This window comes from Pygocentrus nattereri, chromosome 17 (genome assembly GCF_015220715.1).
Source record: "Pygocentrus nattereri isolate fPygNat1 chromosome 17, fPygNat1.pri, whole genome shotgun sequence".
NCBI lineage: Eukaryota > Metazoa > Chordata > Actinopteri > Characiformes > Serrasalmidae > Pygocentrus > Pygocentrus nattereri.
The window spans coordinates 18,123,120-18,150,547 of NC_051227.1; the positions used below are offsets into that span (position 1 = coordinate 18,123,120).

Consider the following 27,428-nt stretch of genomic DNA (forward strand, 5'->3'; position numbering starts at 1 on the left):
ACATGGTGCTGCTAATGGATGCAGCTGTGTTGTTTGAGAGGCTCAGTTTGCTCACTTTGTTTTCTGAGTGGTCAGGTGGATGTGAGGGAAATGTCAGGCCATGCCTTCATCATGGACTGTGATATGGAGTTAACAAGTCTCTTGCTTTCCGAGCTTTCCTACCTAGCAAGAACTCCTGCTAATTATAGCTAGCTGTAAATGTTGCACCTGAACAAGCTAGTTTACCAGCTACTTTACAGTTTGTCAGTTAGTGAGTCAATTAGTTAAATTGCATGTCAAATTATCAGTCAGTCATTCACTGAGTAAGTTAGTCTGTAAGAACTGTTGTGAGTTAATGTACTGTCTAGGCAATACAATTGAGTCAATAAGTAAGACAGTGAGTCAATGAATCACACTGAGTGTTAATAGTGAGTCACTAGATGAGTCAGTCATTGAGTCAGTCTTGTTTAGTGAGTCGATCAGTGAGTCAATCAGCGAGTCAGTCACTGAGTTGGTCAGTGTACTGATTAATGAGTTGTTCAGTGAATCCAAAGAGTCAGTTAGTGTCAATTAAGTATCAGTCAGTGAGTCCGTTGGTGGTAGTGATTCACTCAATTGGTCAATCTATGTGCTGGTTAACGGGTTATTCAGTCAGCCAATCAGTGTGTTGGTTAGTGATTCAGTCAGTGAATCAGTCAATGAGTCAGTGAGCGTTAATGTATCAGTCAGTGTGTCAGTTAGTGAATCAGTCAGGGAGTCTTTTAATGGGTTGTTCAGTGAGTTTGGTGAGTCAGTCAGTCTGTAGGCATTTTAGTTAGTTACTGAGTCAATGATTATGTGAGTCAGTCCGTCAGTGATTCAGTTAGGCTATTAGTCATTCAACTGACTATTCTTAGGTGGCCCACTAAGCAGTCTGCCAGCAGACCTGTTGAGTCGGTTAGCCTCACTATGCTCACTGTTAGCATCAACAAACTTCGATTGCAGTGACGTAATAACAACTAGTCTGCTGCAACCCTGAGGCACAGAAGGGGCAAAATTTACTTCCTCCATCCCATCCGGTGCTCCATCTCCTCCCTCCTCCCTCCACACCTCCCGACCCCCCTTAACTAGGGCACTCCATCAATCTTTGACACACGGTATGGGCCAGTGTGGCGTGACCGACGACGCTGGAGACGTGGTGGTGCTACCCAGCGCACCGCGAAGTATGAAATGTGGGCCGTGCCAGTAAGTATGATATACTGTAACATTTTCCAGTCAAGTTTGACCTTTTTCCCTCCTCTGATATTAATCGCTGCAGCGCTAGAATACATGCCTGATCTATTTCTCCCTTAGGAACTCCGTGCACTTTACTCAGCCATCTTTTTCTTTTCCTTTTTCTTGCACTTGTTCTCTCCTCCTGCGCTCTCTTCTCTTGCCCGATCCCGCTCTCTCTCTCTCGTGTGCGCACTTATGCTCCGGGATGCATCACGCCCACTGTTATTTTATGATTGGAGTGAGTTTACAGCAGCCTGTATAAAAAAAAAAGCTGCCCTATAAAACCCGACAGCCCCCTGAGAACAGCCCCGACTTTGGGCTTCTTTCGCGATATCTGGTGTTATATATCTCAGCAGTTTGGCTGTGACATTATTAGCGGAGTCTCTGACCAGTAGGGGCAGGCAAAGAGCTTTAGAGGAAATCTCCAGGGGCTTTTGGAACTGAAAGAGGAGGAAGAAGGAGAAGAAGAAAGAGAAAAAAATAAGACAGAGTGGGGGCCTCAAGGCTGTGAGGCGAGATTGTTTGCAGTTAATGTGACGGAAAAGACCAAGCTCAGTCTCTCTAACTATCTTTCTCTTTCTATGTTTCTCTCCCCCCTCCCTTTTCTCTCCATCTTCCTGTTGACTGGTCCTGCGCTGGCAGCATGGAATCGCAGAGCTTTTCCCAGTCCATACTGGGTGAAAAACCCTTTGTCCTTCCAGTTGGCTTGTCCCATTGACTGCTGCTCTTGGACATATGGTTCCTGTGTGCTGGTCCCAGCCCGGCCTTGCAGAAGAATGCTGTGGGTGGGGAAGCATGACCCCTCCACCTCTCCCCCCCAAAAAACCTCCCCCTTTTTACTCCCCTTTTATTTCACCTACCCTGATTCAAGCTTGATGAACTTAAACACTTCATTGTGGGCCTTTTTAGAGTCTATTTTTGCCACCAGCTTTGACAGCTAACAGAGCATAGAGGGGGTGAAGATAATGAGGAGGGCCATGGCGTGAAAAATGAAAAGGAGGACAGATGTGGATGTTTTCGCACACATTCACACAAAATAAACCCATAAATACACAGTATAAGCTGTTATTGTTTTTGCAGCATCCTTTCCTACACTGTCCCCACCTATTCTGTTCTATTTGTCGCCCTTAGAAGAAACAAATACACATTTTCCCTCCAACATGGACCCCTCCTCCCTGATCTCTCTCATTCTTTGTCTCCCTCTTTCCCTGTATCTTCTCACACGCACATACTGTTCAGCTGGACAGCTGCTCAGGCAGCAGTAATAGATGGACGCTGGGTGGTGGTGCCAGTATCTCTGATGTCCAGGCTCATGCTGGAGTGTCTCAGCGTGTCTTGCTGTGATAAGCCCTTTAATTAAGTGTCTAACAAGGACGTCTAGGGGTATCCGTCGAGGGGACACAGCCACCCATGTACGAACCCATTAACTAAAGGGTGGCCAAGAGAGATAGAGAGAGAGAGAGAGAGAGAGAGAGAGAGAGAGAGAGAGAGAGAGAGAGAGAGTGGTGGAAAATCTCTTGGTTCCTCTACACGAGCATAACAACCACAACAACAACAACAACAAGAGGATACCCAATTGACATAATTGACCTGTCCCTCTCCATGAATCCACCTACAAACAAGTTCTTTTGTAGCAATTTTTGGACAAATGTTGGCAAATATCCCATTTAAGCTAGTGAGAAACTGGAGTTTTGCACTCAACTACAGGCATTTAAAGTTTATTATTCGTTTAAAATGGGATTTGTTGTGTTTATGCGTAGAGACGTGTGGAGAGTGGACAGATTTGTTTCAAGCCTTCTTTCTTGAAAAATTATCTGCATTATTTCTTGAAATATGTCGAAAAAAATATCCACCAATGGAATAAAAATTTCAATACACAATATGATTAGAAATGGCTAGAAATACAATACAATATTTCTCATATTGAGAAATATTAGCGTCATTGATTAGATTTAACCCTCTACTGCACACATAATGAGAGAAATTTAAAATTTACATCCAAGTCACTTTTCTTGCACAAAATTAACCAGATTTTTTGAATAATAATGATATGTGCAGGTGTCCTTTTGGTGTATGTTGCCTCGAGGCAATGATGGGATGAAATGATATAGGTCCATGTTCTCTGAAGTGGTGAGACCTGCTGTCACGCAGTCAACGGGGGAATGAGACTTCATTTCCCAGAGTGCTTGGGGGATCACATGATCTTCCCCCGCACCTGTCAGCAATCCCAGTCGCCTGAGTACTGATCACTTGCACCTGACGCACTTCAGTCCCAACCTATATAAGCTGGGACTTTAGTGACAAACTTCATGAGGTATTGTTTGATTCAATTACTGAGTGGTTGCTCTACTTTGTGCTTCCTGTGTTTTGACCTTTCACCCAGTTTCGGCTACTGTTTTGCCCTAATGTACCTTTGCCTGTCTGGACTGTTTTGTGTTGTGAATTTGGACTGAACTTTAACTACGATTTGTGTTTTCTCCCTCTTTGTATTTTCCTGATTACCTGTGGTGTTAAACCTAAAATAACATTTTACCCACGAGCGTCTGCTATTCTGTCCGCACGATACACCTGCCTTGTTATAAAGAGATCTGAAAGTGCCCACTAAGAGACAAATACATGCTTTTTTTTACTGACTTCTTCAGACTCTGTCCTTTATTGTTAATGCTGTGAGTGTCCTTAAATATGTATAATGTTATTGTAAAGTGAGGAAATTGTTTGCTGCTCTGAGGCTACAACATGCAATAGAGGGTCACAGTGTTTTCCCTCAATCTAAACTTCAACTTAAACTCAAAAAATGTCACTTTTGCCAATGTTTTGTAAAAATCTGTAAACAGTTGCTACGAAAGCATGCACTTGTGGGTGGAGCATAGAGGCCTCGATGTAACTCCTTTCCTGCCATCCTGCCAGTTTTGCAGCTACCAAATATACAAACTTTATTTGCAGGTTTGTATTTGGTTCCCGGGCATCAGCTTCTTAGGCCAATAAACAAGTGAAGCACGATAGGCTCTTAAACCATCAGATGCCACTATTGATCATTAGACGGAGCGGCCAGATAACCTGGAGATTGCCTGCCTGCGGCTCCACGCTGATCCAATACCGGCTTCACAGGATGTGGGGTTTGAATCTGAGGAAGTCTAGATCAATCTGTATAGATTGATAACAAGAAGGAAAAAAAGAAGTCCCATTTGGCTTATCCACCCAAGTGGCTGCTTGTGTGCGAGAGAAAGCGAGAGAGAGAGGGAGTGAGAATGAAAGAGTGGAGAGGGTTAGAGGGTATCTCCACTGCACAGAAGGAGGGAAAAGTAAGAAGCGAAATGGTGCAGGCGAGACAGCAAAGGAGAAAATATGCTTTCCTCCACTTTCCTCTGCCTATTTCTCTCCCTCTCGCACTCTTCTGCTGCGCAATCTGTTCCGCCTACACTCGTCCACTCTCCCTTCCTCTATCCCGAAAGAGTGGCCTTGGCGTTCATGTCTTAAAACCACTCAATCTCCTTTCTTGAGGGAGGCTTCTTTTTAAAATCTTAATTAAAACCGACTCCAAAAGCCCATCTCTTCCCGAGGGCAGGCCTGAAATCAGCTTAGAACAATCAGGAGGATGGATTAGGAGCCAGGGAAGGAGGAGGGGGGGAGAGAGAGAGAGAGAGAGAGAGAGAGAGAGAGAGAGAGAGGGATGGAAAGGATAGAAAAAGCTAAAGAAAGCAAACAAGCAAAAGAATAGGAGTTGGAACACAGAGGGGGCCTCCCCATATACTCGGAGAGCGGTGGTCATAGCTTGGGCTCTGACCTCTCGACCTGGAGCTTCTCACAAGATTAAGCGGCCAACGGAGCTTCTGGACAGGGAAAACACAGTCGGAGAACAATGGCCACAAGGCGTGAAGCATATTGGATTTTAATTAGGAGCTGAAAGAACATGTTGGGGCCATTTGGGGCCATGTGGGGGGAAATAAAAAGGCTGTGAGAGCCCCCAGTTCCTCAACACTTGACCGCTCCGGTTCTTTGCTACTTCTCTCCTCACACAGTCCTCATTCTTTGTCTTTTGTGTTGGTTTCTCATTCTTTCACTCCATCCTCTTGCTTTGCTTTCTCACCGAGCTTCAAACAAGAAAAAAAGAAAGAAAAAAAAAGCTCTGGCTCGCTCACATGTGCCTGGTGAGAATGGCAAACAGAGACTTTTCGGCCTACTCCTCAGAGGGTTTATATGACCCCCCCCTTCTCTCTTTCCTTGGGTTATTTCTCTCTCGCTCTCCCGCGCTCTATTTTTTAACAAGGTGCGGCCTCTCTTGAGGAGAAAAGCTGACCGATAAGGTTAAAATGGGCTGAAAAATTGCAGGTGATTATGTGATATTGGACAGATTGAATTTTCTCAATTGAGAGAGATGTAGTTGGGGAGAGGAAAGGAATGGGGTAGAAATGGAAAGAGAGAGAGAGAGAGAGAGAGAGAGAGAGGACAGAATCATTTGTCATCAGCGCTGCCAGGAGAGAAGCCACTGGTGCCAATGTGAAGAGGAAAGGGACCAGCCTTATTTTAATGGCCTCTAAGCTCGAAGCCAGTGGAAGAGTTTTGCGCTTTTTAAGGGCCTGGGATACAAGCCGGATCGAGCCACTAATTTGCTAGAGAGGCAGGTCCGTCGATGCTAGATGTGTGAACTTTGCAGGGGCGGATTGTTCTAAGCGCCGCGCTTATTAGACCTTTTGGCTTTTGTCTTTGTACTGTGTGTTCGTCCATACAGCTAGCAGCTAGCCTGCACCAGCGCTAATTATGCCGCTAACTAATGAACACACAGGGTGCACTGCCTGCTTTTGAGAGTGCTAACATGACAGAGAGACAAAAAAAAAAAATCACCCAATGCGCACATGCAGATTTGGAGCGCCGTGCGCCTGGTCAGAGACAGGCCATCGTCACCTCCACAGGCAGCAAAAGTGGGTTGTTAATTGGTGTGAAAGCACACACACAGGCTGGCGTTGTGGGTATTCGACGAGGCTAGCTCTTGTTAACACGATACACTAGATCATGGAGAGGTGGAAAGGAGGAGGGGAGGGGAGAGGAAAAGAGGGGAAAAAACGGAGAGATAAAGCCAGACTTGTTTGCTGAGGACAATCGCAGTTCAGTGCTAGCCATGGTCCGTCCCCTGCCTGGCTTGAAGGAACGGCTAATGGACCTTTCTTCTCCCTCCTCTGTGTCCAAACAGCGGTGGCCTCATCTCTTTTTTTCCCCTCATCAGAAGAAAGCCATAGGAAATGTATTAAAGCCCACATTGCTGGGGACAAGCTCAGAAGCCCTCGGGAGGCTCACTAACCACCATTCCTTTTTAACACCATCGCTATACACGGCACTGGCACTTGTGAAAAACTCCCGCTCTCTCTTTTTACTCTCCCTTTTTCGGTTTTTCCCCCTCCTGAGCCAAAGCTGCTCCTCTTTTACACTTAAGTGAGCTCGTTAATAACATTAGCAAAACAAAAGCGGCTATGCGCCAGGCTGCCACTTCACGGCTCCACAAAAGTGCTGACTTTACCCAAGCTCTTGAATAAAAAAAAAGAAAGGCCTCTAAGCTACAATGCGAGCGACCCTTTTCACAACTAATTTTAAACCCTTGCGCTTCCCAGCTCCGTTACTGGAAGTTAGCTAGAGGTATATGGGCGCCTGAAAAGCTAATCGGTGAGCGTGGCGGATCGGTGATCCTCCCTCCGGCTCAGCTGAAAGGAACTCGGGGCTTGCCTGATTGCCCCTCGCTTTGCTGGTCAGCCTGCTTAAGTAGCTTGTGATTGAGTGGACCATTAGGGGATCATCTATCACTTCTCTAAGCTAGCTCAGTGAAAGAGCATGTCTGCACACTGGACCTGAACACATGCAAGCACATAGAAGCAATATTACATTAGCCTTTGCGCAGTTCAATTACATTAAACGTCATCTGAGTTCATTAGTAGCTTTATTGCTACTCGTACACAATTATGTTACATTATAGCCAATGCTACACTACTTAAAGCCAACGCGTCAATCTGCAAAGGATCCAAGAAGCATCTCTCTATTCTTCCTCAAGGCTTCGGCTTTAAACAAGCCCAACAAGATGTTATTCTTTCAACCCCTTTACATCCCTGCCCTGTTTTTCAGAGGTGGATCATAAATCAGTCTTTTATATCTTCTCAGCATGCTACCTGAAGTTATGCGAAAGCTCAGAGTGTTAGCTTCAGGCTAGCATGCTGAAGTAGAGTATCTCTCTGCCTACTGCTGTTACTGGCATTTCAGAAATGATGAAGAGGAAGTTTCTATGTGTGCCTCTCTCTCTCTCTCTCTCTCTCTCTCTCTCTCTCTCTCTCTCTCTAATGCTCTACCTGCTGGTACCCAGGCTCTGTGCTTTACATATTTCATTCCTCATTGACCAGTACACCTCTCTCTCTCTCATTCTCTCCCAGGGGCAGCCGAAACCCAACAGCCCCACAGTGCACAGAACCTGCGAGAACGTCCGATAGACACCCAGCCATTAAAGTGGAAAAGCTGTTTCAGCCACATATGGGGGTGAGAGCACGCTCAGTGTGTTGGTGGTGATGCCTGCTGAGGTGGGATATGAAGGAGGCTTCTTCATAGCTGCAGATTTATGGTGCCTTCATGCCATCCAGCTCAACACTAGAGACAGGCAATGCCATGATACTGCTACTATCAACAATGATATCATGGGTACTTTCACCACTCCTAGAACTAAGAACAACTCATTAAATATCATTGAATATAAGCCAATTATATATAAATTATATATAGACGGTAAACAATAACAACAACCGATGTATATTAAATGCATTAAATAGAGGTTCCCATTTACAGGGATGTAGACTGGAACTTGCTTGGGGGGATTGTTTGATGAGCCGGGGGGATTTAGTAGCATAATGGCTGAAATCCACTGTTTTATTATTAATGTGATTAATATTATTCATATTATTATACATTTTTTTCGTTTAAAGATTAGTATTTTAGCTTTGTTTAATAGTGATTTTAGTGGGGCATGATTAGCGTATGTAGGGCCTGCATATGCTTATCATCTGCATCGAGGCACAACGTCCCATGCTTCCAATGCTGGTGTGTGAAAACCACTGTAGGCAGCACATCTAATCTGGGCTGTTAAAAATGTTAGGAACCCCAGGCACAAATTATATGCTAAGTAGGTGACAGGATGTCAGCCCACTGTACTATTATCTCATTATTTTGTCTTTTCATTAAATATTTTCATAAATGCAGCACTGCTATTCTGTAGGTTGTCCGCAAACCTCAGAACAAAATGGCCAAACCGTCCAACCTTCTTTCCCTTTACAAAAGAAAACAGACCATTTGCTTCGCCCCTCTTTCCATCTCCTGTCCTGCATGTTAGCTTGCCTTATCTGCTACAGTCTGTTTATCTATATGTCTAATTATGCTGTCTCTCTTACATAATTAGCTGCTGAATAAATGGCTGTCTGCCGGAGACCCCTCCCCACCTCATCTCCTCCGCTTCCACATAACAAATTAAAGGAACAATGGGTGCAAATGGGCTCCTGCACCAAAAAGGATGATGGATGAGGCTGGACACTCTCCGAGAGTTCGGCTACCGTCCCTCCCCAGCCACTGTCTGCAGCTAAAATGCTGCATGCAAAGAAACTTCGAGAGTTCTCTACTGCGTTAGTTTCGAAACACTTTCATACTCCATGTTTGTCACCTGCCCGTGAGCGTACCTTCCTGTCATCGTGCTAATCAAACGACTTCACTTGCTCTTTGTCTTCTCTCTGTCTGTCTGTGTTTTTGTCTTTTTCTCTGTGTTCCCACTCTTTTCCCTCCCTGCCTTATCTCTGTCATTATCTCTGAGTGACAACCCAGTCCACACCAGCAACCCACTGCAAGTTTGGCTGGGGGCAGGATTTCAAAGGGAAACATGTAACATCCTGTAGAGCAGTGGTTCCTAATCTTGGTCCCAGAGTACCTTCATCCTTTCGTGTTTCATTTGCTCCAACATGTGAGCCCTTTTCATACTTAGAACCTGGTACATTGCTGGCCTACCTTTTCTGCTAATGTTCAAGCTTTGCATTATTCACATCTATATTTTACGGACATTTGCCATGATTTGCCAAGTCCTGTTGAAGAGGATGTGGTATCCTCTGCATGAACAACCAGCAACCCTTTCATTTCTTAATTAGGTACAAAATCAAGTACAGTCCCACAACATTTTTGGGCCACACTTGTTTTTGTGAAGTAGCAGCCATGTACACATGAGGGTGCACTCCTGTGCCATTTTCCACTGATGATGATATATTACCCAACTTTCCCAATAACATATTGGCCTCTGTTCACACATGAGCCCTGGAAATTGTACTAGATCTTGTGCCTGATGATTGCTGTGTCAACGATACTGTTATTTTAACTCTGCCTCGTGTTCACACTTACATCCTTCCTGTTTAATTACCATTAAATTCCTTCATAAATGCTCATGTGTGAAGGGGGCCATAGACTTCAATTCAGCAAAGGCTTGTTAATTAACTAATTATTCAGATCAGGTGTATTAGAGCTGGGAACATCAAAATATTCAGAGTGGGGAAACCCAGATACAAAGAATTTTCAACACCTTTGGAGCAGAAATGTGTATAGCTGTGGACACATGGGTTCTTCAAAGGTGGGTTGGAGGTGAAAGGAAATAAAGATAAAGGGTGGGTGTCAATGACCCGAATTTGAGCTCAGTCCACTTTCAGACATTGATTTAAAGCACCCCTTGGCTTCTCCAGCCAGTTATCCAAGAACTCCTTTTTGTTCTGCAGTGTGCAACAGTACTCAGATCCCAACTCTGCACCCAGTAAGAGATGGAAACATTTTTAATGGACTGTGACTGTTGTGGCACAGAAGCATCATTGCTGTACAGCAAGGCTGAGGTAGCTGTTGGTGTGTGCTTGGGTGTGTGCACATTTTCTTGCTTGCATTTCCTCCTCATTCCCCAGGGATCAGCAGGACTTTGGATGCTTCTATGCCACAACCGTCACAGACCATTAGAAATGCTCCATCTCTTGCAGGGCACAAGGTTTGGATTTGTTAGAGCCGTTACACAGAAAGGAATTCCTGGAAATGTGTAGCTAGGGGCACTGCATGGCTTTAAATCATTGTCTGAAAGAGATCTGGGATCAAATTCGAGCCATTGACACCCACCCTTTCTCTTCTTCTATTCACCCGCATCCCACCCTTGAAGAACCTGTGTGTCCACAGCTACTTAGTTACAGCTATGTTTCTGCCCCAAAGGTGTTGAAAATGCCCTGTTTCATTGTCCCTCTAGTATTTCAGCCAGAGTCTACCTTAGCAGCTGGGACTTTGTTGTTCCCCTTTTTCTTTTGAGAAGGGGAAAAAATGAAGAGGTTCCTTCACTTTGGTACAAGGGTATCCATTACCTTCTGAGCTAAGCCGTTGCAAGTTAATCTCTTTGACCCCTCCTGCTTCGTTTCTTTTTGTCTGCCTTCTGGTCTACATCTTTCTACACCAGCTATGCCTGGCCACACCGAAAATACCTTTAGGTAAATGGTTTCTTGTTTTTTGTGCTCTTTCTCTCAGCTTTCATTCCCCATCTCTGTTCTTCATCTTTTCGTAACACGCTTTGCTCACTAAAATATCTGAACGCTCCTACACCCACCCAATGTTTTTTTAAAAAAATAAATAAAAGAAAGACTCCTGACTGTTTCTCATATCTCCATGGCATTCGATAAAAATTACCATGCCTGGAGTTGGAGAGAGCAGCGGTTAAAGGCTTGATTGATGCGCTTTGACTGACACCCCTCACTTGATAGCAAATTGGCCAGCTTTTCTCGTGGCCTCCCACAGCAGCTTTCAAATGCGCGTTGCACCATCTCAGCGATGTGGGAGTGGTGGTGGGGGGGATTGGGGGGGGGGGGGGGTCAAAGAAAAGATAGAAGGACAGAAAAAGAATGAAAAAAGATGAAAAAGAGGAATCTTACATGCTGTACAGTTTCCTTGACTAGGAACCCCAGCTGTCTGAAAACAAAGCAGAGAAGCTTTTCACCTCTGTGTGGTGGAGGAGCCATGGCCAACGTTTGCCTGCAGTGCTGTATATTATGCTTAATGGTTGAATCGCTGGAATAATATTTGCGCTCGCATTCCAGCAGGGCTTCCAGGGTGGAGAGCTCTGGCGTCGTGGGAAGAGAGAGAGGGAGTTCAGACGATGATAATAAGGCTCTCCCTTTCAATATTTCACTGTTTATATACATAGGCTGCCTGTCAAAATCTTCATGTTCATCAAAGAGTCTTCCTTGGTATGAAGAGCAGGTTCTGCCTACATAATGATTTCAGTTTTCATTTTCAAACTGTTATTAAAAGCACATATTGCTCCACTGTCAGTACTGCTGTCACACATTTTAGCTGTGATCTTGATAGGCCTGTTATTTTCCTCTGAAAAAACCTACTTACTTTTTAAATATGTTTTATATGTAATTGCGAGCCAAGAAAGAAAACATACTAAACTGGATTGAAACATTTTGAAGAGCTGGTTGTCTCATAAGTTTTGACACACAGTGTAACTAAAGTCCTTAATGCAGTTATATTCAGCAGTCAAGGATAAAGCCTGATACTTACACTGTGTAGATGTTTAGACACAAGTATTTTCCACATTACTGACGAATAATGAAGGCAGCAAAACTAATAAATACATCAAAACTATTAAATAGTTTATATGGAATCACTTCAGAAGTACTGGCCTTTACCAAATAGGGCTATTTAGACCTGGGCCCTTCATCCGCATAACATAACTGTTTGGCTGAAATGGGTTAACTGATTGACTTTTAAAGAGAAACACAGAGAAATTAAGATGATATAAGGACTGCAGTTCTGTCAAATATTTGTTTTATAAACATCTTTGAAACATTTAAGCTTTAGCCTTTAATTCAAAATGCATTTAAGCAAAATGATAAACAAGTGGGTCCCAAATTTGGACTAATACTGTAGACAAGAGTGAGTATTTGGGTTTTAAAGGACGTCTATCACTGAAAATTAAATTTAGATATAGTGTGTAAACACTGTTAAAAGTTTCAAAACCTCATTCACACCCCAGTCCATACACACCATTTCTGGAAACTAAGCACTGAAAATGGCCTCATTTTGAATTTGTTTTTGTGATGTCATGATGTGTTTTTGTGATCATCAATTGTCATCAGCCTCTTAAACCTGCAGCAGTTTATTGAAGTTATTGGCAGACGTAAAGCCACACAGACATCATAAGTGGACATCGGGGGAAAAATGTAGAATATGGACCGCTTCTAAGTAGAAGTCAATGTTAAGGAACTGATGAAGGGGCACGACTTGATAGCAAAACAATATGTCTAAATCAGTCCTGGCAGTTTCCTTCTTCCTTTGTCTGAGGCGTCTGTCTTGTATTACTGGGCGATTGTTAATTAGCCAGTCAGGCTTTGACTAATAACCCTGCAAAGGGCAAGTAGCCCTAGTCATGAGAAACTCTTTGCTTAGCCTGTGTATGTTAGCGTGTGTATAACTGCACTCAATGCTTGCAAGCGAATAAATAAATATGTAAATAAATAAACAAACACTTCTTTACAGCCAACCCTCTGTGCATGATTCATATATGAATGTTCATCTATAATTACAGCCAACCTAACCAAGAGACAACAAACCAAGTATTCGCAGCAGTGCAAACCTTGGCCTATCGAGTCCTCACAACATGCCCTGACAGAGGCAGCTATATCTAATATTAAACTAGTAGATAGATAGATAAATAAATAAACAGTGTTCATAGCAGAAATAGGTTTTCCCTCAGCGGAGAATATCCCTCGGCATCAGGGCCATCTTTAATACTGGGTTGAGAGACCCCGGCTTGGGAAGATAACATGAACACAGATATTGCTGCAACATGGAAGATAAATTTCAATTTGCTGTTGCTTTCTGTGTCATGGCAGGAGATATGAAATTCTTGTCTTGGAGGCCTGGAGTTGATTGTAAAACAGAAAAAGCGCAGTACGGCCTGCCATTCTGCAGCCCCCAAACCACCCACACACACACACACACAAATCTGACCACACTGCCCAGTGTGATGTATGGCTACAGTAAGAGGTGACACTTTTTGCTAACACTTTTGGGCTGAGAAAAAGAAATGCAAAGTCAAGTGTTTCCAAAAATAGTAGGACCCTGTTTGATAGTGCCTTCCTCCTGAGGCATTGTTTTAATGATTTGATCTAAATTAACCGTGCCTGCTTCTAAGCAGCCCCCGCCCCCCACACCCCGCCTCCACCCACTCTCTCACCACCCCTCTGGCAAGCCGGAGAGTAAATCACAGTGCAAATACAGTCCTTAACTCAACATTGGATGCAAATCATTGGGCGATAACATTATCTAACCACTTATCTCTGGATAGCTCTTGTGAAATGATCAAATGTAAACAGATTTTAGGAACACTTTGCTATAGGGCTATAAAAAGGCCACAAGACACTTGAATTAAATTAAAGTTTGCAGACAAACCATATAAACCTACAGAAACATTTATAAAGGTTTATTCCAAAGCAATGTTGATGTAACATGAAAGCTGACATTGATTTTGTCTGATATTGGGTTTTCAGAACATTTTTGGGGGGTAAAACGTCAAAATATAACAACAAACTCTAAAGCTTAGTGTACACTCACTGTTCAGTTGCTTGTTAACACAAATAGCTAATCAGCCAATCACATGGCCACAACTCAATGCATTTATGCATGTAGAGGTGGTCAAGACAACTTGCTGAAGTGCAGACCGAGCATCAGAATGGGGAAGAAAGGTGATTTAAGTGACTTTGAATGTGGCGTGGTTGTTGGTGCCAGACGGGCTGGTCTGAGTATTTCAGAATCTGCTGATCTACTGGGATTTTCACGCACAACCACCTCTAGGGTTTACAGAGAACGGTCTGAAACAGAGAAAATATCCAGTGAGCGGCAGTTGTGTGGACGAAAATGCCTTGTTGATGTGAGAGGTCAGAGGAGAATGGGCAGACGGGTTCCAGATGATAGAAAGGCAACAGTAACTCAAATAACCAAACAAAATCTCTGAGGAATGTTTCCACCACCTTGTTGAAAGTATGCCACAAAGAATTAAGACAGTTCTGAAGGCAAAAGGGGGTCCAACCTTTTACTACCTAATAAAGTGGCCAGTGAGTGCATATCACAGTGACAGAATACTGAAGATTCATGGCTTAAATCTTCTAAATGGCAAAATGAGTAAAGCTCACTTTTGTTCAACCAGCTTGATTTAGCGGGCTTTAAATAATATCAGCATTATGTCAAAGTTACACACTCTGAGCTACAAAGTCTATGCTGTTTCATGTAAACATGACATCAAAGTTGACAAACACAACCTTAATGACAAATGTTTATAGATGTTTATGTAGGTCTATGCCAGTTGTCATGAAGGGCTTATATAGGGTGTCATGAACACTGCCCTACAATAGAGTTTCCCAAGTGGCATTTGCATATGAAGGTATGCTACCTAGCTAACACCAGATGTAGCCACCATCTTGAAGCTTAAATTTTGTCCATATTTTTCCATGTTTATAGATACTGGTTGGTCACACAGTGCCAGAAATCACACCACAGCACATCTATTAGAGATAACAACTTTACATGCTTTAAGCCGAGTCTGTGATGATTTAGGCATGTAGTTAGCATGACGCTAATCGCGACATGCCAAACCATGACATGCCTCTTAGCTCCAGTGGAAAAGTGCTAAAGAAGCAAACTTCAAACTGAAAAGGTCTTGCCTGACAATGTCTTGGTGCCTTAGGGTGATCAGTAGAGCCATAATCTGATACAATGCTAGGCGAGTCCTCTGTTGATTGCTGGCGCTACAAGAACTCGGCGCAAGATTCTGCATTTTATGAGTCACTCGGAAACCACAGAGGAACAAACTACCCATTTTAATGAAAGTGAGCACACTGACCCACTATGAGATCATATCCCTCGTCTTAGTAGAGGAAACTCGCACAATTCTCCTTTGTGTTCTCTCCCAGAGCAACAGCAGGGGAAGGATGTGCGAGGACAGAGACGAGGAGAGAGGAAGGCGAGAACAAAAAAAAAAAAAAAAAGAGAAAGGAAGAGAAAAGAGGGACGGAGGAGAGGATGGATGGCCCTGTCCCAGGGTGTTGGGGTGGCTGGCGGCAGATCCTCGGAAGCCGGCCATTAGCCACATGGGCCGCAGTCGCTAGCAGCCGATAACGGGACACAATGCCAAACTCTTTATCTCTGTGTAGCCGCATGGTCCAGCTGATTAGCTTCTCCTCTAATTGTCTTGTTCTCTATCTCCCTGCAGTATTTACCAGTGTGTGAGTGTATTTAAGGGGGTGCTGAGGATGAACATGGCTAAGGCCCTTTGGATTCATTGTTTAATATTTGAGAAGAAGACTACAACCATAAGCAAGATGTGGACAGAGGAAGCTATTGTTGTATAAAACCCAAACCCTTCACCCAACTGCTAGAACAATATACAACTGATAGTACAATCACGTTTTACACCATTGGAAAATGCCAGCCGCACTTCCATTGTGTGAGCAGTTCATGATGAATGGACCAGCAGAAATGGCCTAAGATAAAATTTTGCTACATTAATATAGATAAAAGTTGTTTCAACAGCGAGAACATGGCAAAAAATATTTTACCAAGTGCAAACCTCTTAAATGTAGTCAATAAACATAATATTTCTCATTATTAGACTGTATTCCACCTGTTTCTGCTCATTTTCACTTGTTTTAAGTGATTTTATCTAGTGAAAGTGTCTCATTCCATTGGTAGATTATTTTACTTGTTTTGAGAAATAATTTTGATTATTTCAAGAAGGGATGTTTAAAACATATACAATTATCTGCTAATGGAAGAAAACACTTTTATAAGATAAACCCGCTTAAACCCAAACAAAACTGTAGAAATAAGTTAAATTGTCTTATAATAGTCTTACAACAGTCTCATAATGAGAAACAGGAGCTATATTGACTACATCCAAGATGTTTACACTTGCTAAGATATAATTTTTTTGCTGTGAAGTGTTGGGAGTAGCACAGTAGAAAGTAATGCATTACAGTCACGTTGCTACTTTCCATGTAACAAAATCATTTAAATTCTTGTAATCAATGTCATTAGTTGTGTTACTCATATGTTACTCGTATATCATCCTTTATTATGTACAGTGCATTTAAAAAATAAAATATCCTTGTATACAATTGGAATGCACATGTACTACGTGTGACAGCTGACCACTTCAATTGTGAATGTGGGCAGTGAAAAGTGAGCTCAGGCTGTGAAAACTTGATACGCGATCTGTTGTAGCATCTAATCACACTAATATCAAACTAATGGATAAAGATTCCCATACTGTAGACAACAGAGCTCTAACCTGACGTAAACACCTCTGTAATGTTAATGTAATTGGCTATTTCTTTCTAAATAAAGCACTGAAAGGACTATTGGGTTTTCCCTTTGGGGCTTCGGGTTCTTTACACTTGGTACAGATTTGTTTTTGTTTTAGAGAGTAACTTAAAAGTAAAGTAACACATACTGAGATTGCCTTTCAAGTAATCCTCTTACAGTATGAAAGCAGTATTTAGTGATAAGCAGGTGAGGTGCAGGTAGTCTAGCAGTAGGGGTCAAATTCCAGAACTTAGAGGGTTTGTGTTTATACCCTTGGGCAAGGCACTCACCCCTCACCCCCTCCAATTGTCCCAGGCAGCGGAGCTCTGCTGGCAATACTGTGCTGCTCCCACACTGAGAACAGTGAGGCAGCAAAATTATACATTTCAATAAAGTACACAATATAATTGATTGAGTAACTACCCCAACACTGCTACGCAACTGTGACTGCATCCCTAAATGTGATTTTTTCAAAGCTGTGTGAACAAAAAAAATGGACATTTGGAATTTGAGGTTCATATTCAGTACATGGTGGCTGTGCACTTTCAGAATAAAACAGTATAAAACTGTTGCTGGGCCAGGACCCCTCTTATCAATGGGGTGGTACCCTCAAACGTACATCTCTGTAACTTCAGAATCAATTGGAATTATATCATATATTATATATCTGTTCTTCATTATCCTTTATTATTCTGTTTCAAAACATAATGTTATGAATAGGTACAAACATGTACTTTTCCACTAGGAAAAAGCTTATTTAGGGTGTGCAATTAAACCTTAAAACCACTGCTGTACTTTTGGATGAACCTTGATAACCAAGGTATGGTCAGGTATGTCAGATCAGATTATCATCTGATGTGTGGATCACATTAGCAGTGGATAACAATCACAGCTAACTTGATGTATGCAAGATCTGTCAGGCTATGTTCACACTAAGGACATATGGGCTACTTACAAACGAGCAGCTGAGCTAGAAAGATCAAATCTGAGCAAAAAACTGGAGCAACTTAGCCTAACAAAATCTGAAGTGTGATGTAAAGGATCTGAGGATATACCTTACCCTATATATGACAAGACATCAGATATTTAGCTCAAATCTGATCTGAAATAATCCAGTTTTGTGTTCACACAGCTTTGGGAAAACGGTTCTGTTCCACTTCGAGTCATAGTTGCTTATCGTTGCTGTTCTCAGATTCCTGGAACTGGTTATAAGAGGACGGAAAAAACATTTTTAACTTTAATGCAAATGAGCTTGTATTCCTCAATGCAAAGCCCAGCGGGTGTAAAACATGAAAAACAAATAAAATTGAGTCTTGAGTTTTGATATGACAGCGACGCTGTGATGGTCTAAAAGTTATGGCAAGAGAAATGGAGGGGGAAAAAAAAAGATTCTGGAGCATCTTCTCCACAGGGGGTAGTGCAATACTCAAAGGAAAACTGTTTCCTGACACTTAGAATTACGTCTCCCTGGATGTCCGCATAAGCTAAATGAGACATAACGCGAAGTGGATTTGACTCGAGGCATCAACATGCCTGCTTTACCCTGAATTAGATCCTTCCTCTCCGTTTAGCGTCTCTCCGTTGTCGGAGAGAGAGAGATAAGGAGGCTTTATTTTCAGCGTGCTCGAAAAGAGCGCGGCATATCCGCGGCTGATCCCGCTCAGATTTGCAGTGTATTCGAAAGCGGCCGTTACACCCAAAGTCAAACCCTGCAACATGCTCAGCATATGTACGCGCAGTGTAGCCTGGAGAGGAAAAGAGAGGAATCTCTCTCGATTTGCTCTCCGCTGTAAACAAATCTGACCTTTAAATCCAGCGCGCGTGTGTGTGTGTGTGTGTGTGTGTGTGTGTGTGAGAGAGAGAGAGGCTACACCGCCGGGCCCATCACACTGGACCCCGCGGAGCACGAGCCAATCAAAGTGCGCCAAAACTCATCCATATCTATGCCATGCGAGTGTCTCCTAAATAATGCAGCAGCTTCCCGCACCAGACCGTTTCTGCTGCATCGGCGCTATTGTGAGCCCTGTGTGTCACGAGCGCACGCAGACACACACACACACACACACACACACACACACACACACACACACCCCCCACACACACACACACACAAACACACATCATCGAGCTTGCTCGCCTTCCAACTTTTCCAGTCTTTTCTTTTTTCTGCCTCTCTCTCTCTCTCTCTCTCTCTCTCTCTCTCAGTCTCCAGTCTTCGCTTCAGAGAGTGAGATGAGGTGAATGGGGGGTATTGCAAGAGAAGCGAGAGACAAAAGGAGAAAGGCAAAGAAGGAAGGAGTGGAAACAGAGGTAGAAAAAGCGGAAGAGGTAGAGAGAAAGGGAAGATACAGATAAGGGGGAATAGAGAAAGGGGGAAATGGAGTGAAATTGAAAGAGAGAGAGAGAGAGACCAACAAAGAGAGACAGAGGGAGAGAACAGAAAAATAGGAGAAGAAAGAAAGAGAGAGAAAGAGAGAGAGAGGGTAAAAAGAGAAGGAGAGAGAAAGAGAGAGAGAGGGAGAATAAAAGGGGTAAAAAAGCAGAGAGAGAGAAGGAGAGAGTGAGCAATAAGTGAAAGAAGGAGCAGGAATGACAGAGAGACAGAATAGGAGGGAGAGAGAGAAAGCCCTGAAAAAGACAGGAGTGAAAAAGAGAGCAAGAAAAAAGAGAGAAGTGAAGGCGTGAGATAAAGAGGGGAAGAGAGAAAGAATTCTGTCATGCCTTCCGTTCCTTTAAACACTCACACAAGCTTGTCTTGATTTACACCCTCCACACCATGTAAACATATGGCCAGTTAACCTGCAGACGGAGCACCCCCACAGTCCTGCGTCCCTTCACAGGGACCTCCGCTCTGTGGCTCATGCATTATGCACATGGCTCCTGAACCAGGCCTCCGGTGCCACAGGGCCAACCTCCTCTGGCCTTGCTCTCCACTAACGGAGGGGAAAGAACGGATAAACCATCATCCGCTCAGATACAGCAGCCACCAACTACTGTTATGGTTAATGACACTACAGAAAGCAGAACTGTCTCACTGAGCGTCTCGCAAAAGTGAAGCGCTGACCAATAGGACAAGACATGAGGGACTTCACTAGAACACCCATCGCTTTCGGCTTCAACTATCCAGCTGAAGTGAGAGATCCTGCTTTGTGGAACACTAAATCCATGGGGTTCCACCTGAGAGTTAAACCCCGTCACACCTGTTCTGACTAACGTGCTATTTCACAGGAACAGGGTGTTACATCTTCAGGAAGAGGGTGGAAGAGACTGAACCAACAAACTATCCAGACACAGGACTCTTTTGTGTCTATCTATCTATCTATCTATCTATCTATCTATCTATCTATCTATCTATCTATCTATCTATCTATCTATGTTCATTTCTGTCTATATGTATGTCTCTGTCTAGTTGTCTGTCTGTATATCTATTTATCTACCCATCCGTCCGTTTTTCTGTCTAACTAAGGGGGTAATCTGAATCTTAGTAATATGCACAGAGTGCAGCGAGGAAAAAAAAGAGCAAGAGCAAGAAAGAGAGAGAAAGAGGGAGTGAGTGAGAGAGCAAGTATGAGCGATGAATTTCCTCTGAACTTTGCAAGGTTCAGGACTGCATGGCGACAGGGGCCGAGGCGGAAGGGAAGCGGGGGGAAAAAACGTGTGATCTTTGCACACTTCCTTTGAACTTAGCCCCTACGAGACCGAACAACCCTAAGCTAAAGGTTCCAAAAAAGACTCTCTTGCCCAAGATTACTCAGAATACTGATGGCAGAGCGCGGCGGCGTTCCGCCGGGACGCTGGGGGGACATTCCGAGAAAGCAAATTATGGATAGAGTGCGCTCGGCTTTGGTTCGGGCATACATATGAATGTGTGTGCGGTGTGGAGGAGCCTGTTTTGCTCCCAGCTTTCTGTCATGTTTCCACCTCAGTCGCTACTAGTTCCAAGCCCCCAGTGTTGTCAGACACCCCCCGAGTGAGTGCATGTATATGGGGGGTGTGTGGCATATAGAATGTGAGAGTGAGGGGGAGAGCTGAGGGGCTAGTACTTTTGCGTATATTCGCTCGTGTATGAGTGTAGGAGCGCGAGAGAGCGAGGAAGAAAAAAACTCGTGCAGCGCCACAGTGTATGTGTGTCCATTAGCCGTGGATGTGGGAGTGTGTGAGTCAACAGCATGGCGCCTGTCAGGGCTCCCAGTGTGCAGCGCTGCTTGTATAGATGTCAGGTGAGATGAGTAGTGGAGGCCATATGGGAGCTTGTGAGAACCTCACTGCTCCTCCTTCAGCAGCTGCTGCCAGTCTGTCAACCAATAGCCTTACCTACCTCCCTCTCCCTCTCTCTCACACACACACACACACACACACACACACCGTGTTCTCTGATTGGAACCCCATGTGTCAAATCCAATGCTCTGTACTTTCAGGACTCTAACTACTTTAACTACATTGTTCTTTTAAAGGCCCTTTAAAGGCCCCATGTCCCACATATCTGTAGGATTTTTAGAGGATCTGCTTTTCCTCTGTGCTCCACTTACGAGGATTGTGGGCTTTTAAACACCACAAAAAAGAAGTCAGAATTCATGTTTATGTGACCACTGTCATATGTCTTTTAATTCTTTTGAATTAATCAGGGTTTTATATATATATCCATCCATCCATTTTCTAAGCCGCTTCTCCGTCAGGGTCGCGGGGGGAGCTGGAGCCTATCCCAGCAGTCTTCGGGCGGAAGGCAGGATACACCCTGGACAGGTCGCCAGTCCACCATATATATATATCTCACTGCTGTCGGAAGAAAACTTCATGTCCATTTTCATTTTTCAGTTTTTGACATAATTTGAAAAAGCATATTGCTCTTTACACTATATATAAATTTCATGAAGAACAGACCAAAAGCAACGGCCCAAGATGACTTGGAAAGATGGCTGGTTCCATTGACTTACATTAAAAGTAAAGTATGATTTTTCCTTCTCCTGTAAAGTGACCATTTTGGACAACAGCGATATATACATGACTTCACTTCTGATTGGCTGCTTCCTTTGAAAGCTTTCAGTCCAGGATGAAACACTTCTTATAACATAAAATGCAAGGCTGAACAGGCAAATATACACAAATTGTTGTTTTTTGTGACATCATAAGCACAATTCATTCAAATCAATAGAAAAAAGGCTGGTTTAGCTGATTGGTTTCTATATATAGACTGTAGGACTGGGGAGTAAATGCTGTTTTTGTAACTTCAACGGTATTTAGGCCCACATACCACATTAAGCTCTTATTTGACAATTCAATTTTCCATGATTTAGGCCCTTTAAACCTCTTAAAGGGCCAGTATAAGAGCTCACTGAAAAAAAAGCAGTGCATTATGTGTACATGATTCAAATTTGTCCCATGTTAGATCCAGTGCAGTACAGTTTCAAGGTTTATGTCCTTTCTGATATCCCTTCAGCCACTTAAAGTGCCAGTTTATTAATCGTAAGGCTTATTTTACCCGGTATAGTCACTATGAATGAGACTAATATATAATCTGTGCAGTTCCAAGAGATAACAACAATTTTGGCCCCCCAAACTGGCCCTAAAGAGATTATTCTGCATATGGGTTTAAAGCCTTAAACTGTTTAGGACCACTGTTCAGTTCCTCACTATGTAACTGTAGAACTTAGATATTAGCCTCATATGCATGCAGTGACATGGTTAAAATATATGGGCGAGCAAAACTATGTATCTCCAAAATGGTAACTTTACAGGAGAAGGCCAAAACCTACTCTGCTTTTAAAGGAAGTCAGTGGAACCAGACATGTTTCCAAGTCATTTTGGGCCATTTCTGTAGGTCCACTCATCATGAATTTAACATGCAATGTAAAGAGCAACAGTAGTTTTAAAATTATGCCAAAAACTGGAAAACGGAACAATGGAGATATGAGGTTTTGTTCCAACATATGATGTACCATATAAATACACCTGCAGTGCATCAACACACCTGCTGTCAGTTTACTCAGTTTCAGTACTGAGTGTTGGTGTAATATATCTCACTCCATTAGAAGTGATCTGTGCATTTAATGGAGTGAATTTAGTGAGCTGTGTTTAAAGTTTAGTGAATCCACAACACTTACAGGATAAAAAATCACTCAACTGAATACGCTCAGAGTTGAAGGAGACAAGTCTCGCTGCAGTCTCCCACACCAACGTGTCCAACAACTGTTCAGGCATGCTGCAGTGGAACTCAATGATAGGCACCAGCCCTAAGGGGGTCTTTTATTATTAATTTAATGTATGGCAAAGAGAATTCTCTGTGTTGAAGTTACTTATTCATTCTTTCCTGCCAGTGTGAGGCAAAAAAAAAGAGAAAACAATCCAGGAGGACTGAGCTGCTGCCCACAGCCACCGCGCGCTGCAGCTTCACTCTGCTCAGAAGCTCCATTTGCAAATTGGCTCAGACATTTGCATGAACGTATTAACATTTCTCACTAACATCTCCTTTCCTCCTGGTTTGAGCGTCACGTGCATTTATGATTGTGTGTTTAAATCTCACTCCTGCCTTCATTAGGGTCAGCACAGGGGGGACAAAGAAAGAGAAGACAGAAAAGAGAGAAAGAGAGAGAAGGAGAGAGAAGGGGGAAAGAGAAAAAGAAGAAGAGACAGTAAGATGGAAAGAGTGAAAGAGAATGTAAGAATGTAAGATGATGGAGAGAAGAGGAAAACAGAAAGAGAAAGACAAAAAGAAAAAGAAGATGAAGGAGAGAGGAGGAAAAAAGAGAAAGAAATGGAAAGAAAGAGGGGAGAGGAAAAAGAGAAAAAGAGACAAAAGGACAGAAGGAGAGAAAAAAGGAACATGAGAAAGACAAAAAAGAGAGAGAGAATGTAAGATGGTGGAGAGAAGAGAAAGAAAGACAGGACGAGAAAAAAGGGAGACAGGAAGAGAAGGGGAGATAGGAAAGGAACAAGAGAGTAAGAGAGAGAGATAGAGAGAGACATTGAGAGAGAGAGAGACAGTGAGAGAGAGACAGAGAGAGACAGTGAGAGAGAGACAGAGAGACAGTGAGAGAGAGAGACAGTGAGAGAGAGAGAGAGAGGCCATTAGAGAGAGTGAGAGAGACAGTTAGAGAGAGACAGTGAGAGAGAGAGAGAGAGAGACAGTAAGAGAGAGAGAGACAGTATGAGAGAGAGAGATAAAGTGAGAGAGAGAGACCGTTAGAGAGAGAAACAGTTAGAGAGAGAGTAAGAGAGAGAGAGACAGAGAGAGACAGTGAGAGAGAGAGAGAGCGAGAGAAAGACACAGTGAGAGAGACAGAGAGAGAGAGATACATTATGTGAGAGAGAGAGAGAGAGAGAGTATGAAGAGTATGAGAGAGAGACAGTTAGAGAGAGAGACAGAGAGAGAGAGTTAGAGAGAGGGAGACAGTTAGAGAGAGAGAGAGACTGTTAGAGAGAGAGTGAGAGAGAGTTAGAGAGACAGAGAGACTGTTAGAGAGATAGAGAGAGAGAGAGAGACTGTTAGAGAGAGAGAGAGAGAGAGAGAGAGAGAGAGAGAGGGCTCAGCGCTGCGTTTTAGAGACGCGTTTTGCGAGTCCTCAGCCTTTGTCTCGCGCTGATATGGAGCGCGCGCGTGAATAATACAGCTAATGAGTAAATAAATAAACAAAATGAATAAAAGATTTTCCAAGAGGGGGAAAAACAACAACGCTACACAAAAAATGGGCCACGAGACGGAAAAAATTCACACATCTCATAGCTGCGGGCACTGAAGACCGAGCTCGGCGCAACAGCGCCGCCCTGCTGGCACAGAACCGCGTGGGGTCGCCAGCGTCCGCAGCCTCTTCCTCTCCATTCAGAGCTCTGCAGCCTGCCAGCGCGAGAGACAGCAGCGCGCGACTCCGACCCGGCTCTGCGCTATTTGACGCGCGCGCACTCACACAGCACGCGATGCGAAGCCGTGCTCTCCCGAAATGCAAACAACACAAAAGAAGCAGCTCGCGCGCGGGCTGCAGCAGGTCTGCAGGCTTCGAGATGCCCCCTCACCTCCTCCCAAGCCCCATAAAGACCCCCAAACACCCCAGCACACCCCCTCAAAACATCAACACCCGGAGCGAGTACAAGCCGAAGCATGAATGAGTAAAAGAGTGCCGCGCGGGTATCCCTTAGGACATCTCGCGTTTTCGCGGAGAGCTTCGCGCAAGCACACGCTCGAGCGCTCGCGCGCACGCACGCACGCACCTCGGCTCGCGCCCCGCCATCGTTTATATTTCTTTAATGCTGTTGCATTATTCTGTTTGAAAGCGATGCAGCGGTGGCCTGCGAGATGATTAAGAGGTGTTTCTCTGCTTCTCTCTCCAGAGCGCTAAAAGCGCGTCTCCTCGAGCTTTTATCGCGCGCTCGCCTGCAGATACCTGCAGAGGTGTTGTGCCTCGACTCGGTCCCCACTTCCTCCCTCATTTTTCATTAATGACTGGGGTCACTCGGGGACAAAGAAAAGTTAAACGAGGAAAGTTTCAGAAAGTTCACTGAATCCTGAATAAAGCTCAGCAGAAACACGGGAACTGGCCTAACAGCCTCAGAAATAAAGGTACTAGACTGTCACTGGGGCAGTGCCCCTCTTGTCGCTGGGGTGGTTCCCTGAAGGGTACCTCTCAGTGCCTTTAATCAGGGAACATAACTGAACCATAATTCATTAAAACGATATGTTCTTAGCTGTACTGACTCCACACACCCCGCCTCGCCTCCAGGACTTTTATTCTACCGTTCTCTTTTAAAACATTCGGTAATAAAAAGGTATAAACGAACTTTTCACCTGGAAAAACTTACTTCACAGTTAGACCTTAAAACCACTGCTGTAGCTTTGAGGGACCATTTACGTTGTTTCTGCCTTGATGAATGAAAACTGTACCTGCACAGAACCTTCATTTCTAACAGTGTAGAGACCACTGGTGTCCTGTAGACCACCTTTATATCCCATGAATGTAGTTCGAATCAGCCAGTGGTTCACCTGTTAACCTATTAGGACCCTTTGTTTGTGATATCAACACCGAAGCCAACACATATTACAAAGCCTACGGGAACCAGAAGAAAGACTTAGGCACATCTCCGTCCAGCTCATCTCTGCTGGTTGTGGATGGTAGTAAAGGGAGATGCTTTAAACACGATTTCGTTACAGTGAACGCAGTTTATGCAATTTGCACAAAAAACCTCGCATCTCCATTTTTCAGTGTTGGGCATAATCTGAAAATCACTACTGTCCTTTACATTGCCTGTAAATCTCACAAAGAATGGCCCAAAATGACTTGGAAAGGAAGTCTGATTCCATTGATTTACATTAAAAAAAGTGGAGGAGATTTTTTCCTTCTCCTGTAAAGTTTCAATTTTGGAGATACGAGGTTTTGTTCATTACGATGGTCGTACCTAAAAGTTTTGCATCTCTCCCTCTCTCTCTCTCTCTCTCTCTCTCTCTCTCTCTCTCTCTCTCAAAGTTTCACCCATCAATCTCATCCACTGTCAGTGCTGCACAAACCTGCCTCCCTTCACGGGGAACCCGCTGATCTGCTCTGGAGCCAAATGTGAGCCAAACGCACGAGGCACCCAAATACAGCGTCCCAACGGACGAGAACCAAACAGCTGCAAGCCAACACACACACACACAAGAGCCATGCGCTATTGTGATGTCCAGCGTTACTGGCTATTCATCCTGTAAAGTCCATTTTCTAGCCACGCACTACTGCAATACCCACGCTGCAGTCTCGCCTTGTAATCCAAGCTTCACTGTAATGCCCAACTTTGGCATCCAAACTCACCCACCAGCAAGAAATTCTGAAATATATCAGAGAGATCCCCCCCATCCCTAACAAACACCGCAAACCGTTTTCCAGTCCTGCTCCTGGAGCCCCCCATGTGCTCCACAGTCTACCGCTTATCCTGCTCCGGCGCCCCTATTTCATCCCACTAAGGCTCTACTAGCGACTCGGTGGGCTGACGGACTCGTGTTGGGGAAGGGAAAGCAGTAAAACACCCAGCGGCAGCGCTGCGCTGCTCACCTGCCTCTCACGGTGGAGAAGCCGCTGCTTTGACGCTGCAGTGCGTTTTTTCGCTCTGAAAGCTCCAGTTTTGACTGCAGAGCTGCTGCTGCTGCCGCTGCCCCCTATAACACCCCCAAAGACCCCAAAGCTCTCCTTACCTGCTCCCCAAAGGCACAGCGCGATGGCAAACGCCAGCATCTTTCCCAAAGCGTCCCTCCTGTTTGGAAAAAGTCCTCAAAGCTCAGAGCTCTTCGCGCTGGACCAGTCAACTCTCAGAGCCTCTCCAGCGCGCGGCTGAGAGGAAAGTGAAGCGCCAGCTTTCAGTCTCTCCGCGGATCCGGAGCGCGTTCACAGCATCGGGACCGAGGCGTTTTCCCTCCTCACTCCCAACTTTTCTCCCGGGATAATTTCTCTCCAGTCACTGTCCGAGTTTGGCTCAGTTCATCGCTGATCACTGCGCTCGCGTGTACGTGCGTGTGCGTTCGGCAGTGTTGAGTGTGTGCGTGCGCGCGTGTGTTGGCTTCGTTGTGCTGATGCTGAATGAAGCTCTACAGCCGTTTCAGTGAGAGAGCCCCTCTCGTATCCTCCTCCTTCTCCTCCTCCTCCGCCTCCTCCTGCTGCTTCTTACTCTATCGCGCCTTTATTTTTTTTCCCACCCGTATTCCCAGACCCCGCCCACGTGCGCTAGGATTGGATAGCAGTTCGTGTTCATAAGCTGTCCACCAATCGGTAAATGGTAGAGCAGGAGGCTGGATAGCGATAGCCAATCCTAGCGCAGGGGGCGGGGCCTAACGGAATGCAGGTGAAAAGAAATGT

General features: G+C 44.2%; 1 protein-coding gene across 1 annotated transcript in view; it reads right to left on the bottom strand.

Moving 5' to 3' along the window:
* Nucleotides 1–27,175, bottom strand: part of kirrel3l (kirre like nephrin family adhesion molecule 3, like) — a 72,837-nt gene extending 45,662 nt beyond the window's left edge. The window contains exon 1 of the mRNA XM_017719339.2: nucleotides 26,771–27,175. Within this exon, the coding sequence (XP_017574828.1) occupies nucleotides 26,771–26,810 (40 nt within the window). The 5' untranslated portion in view covers nucleotides 26,811–27,175. The remainder of the gene's footprint in view (nucleotides 1–26,770) is intronic.
* Between the last annotated feature and the right edge of the window lie 253 nt (nucleotides 27,176–27,428).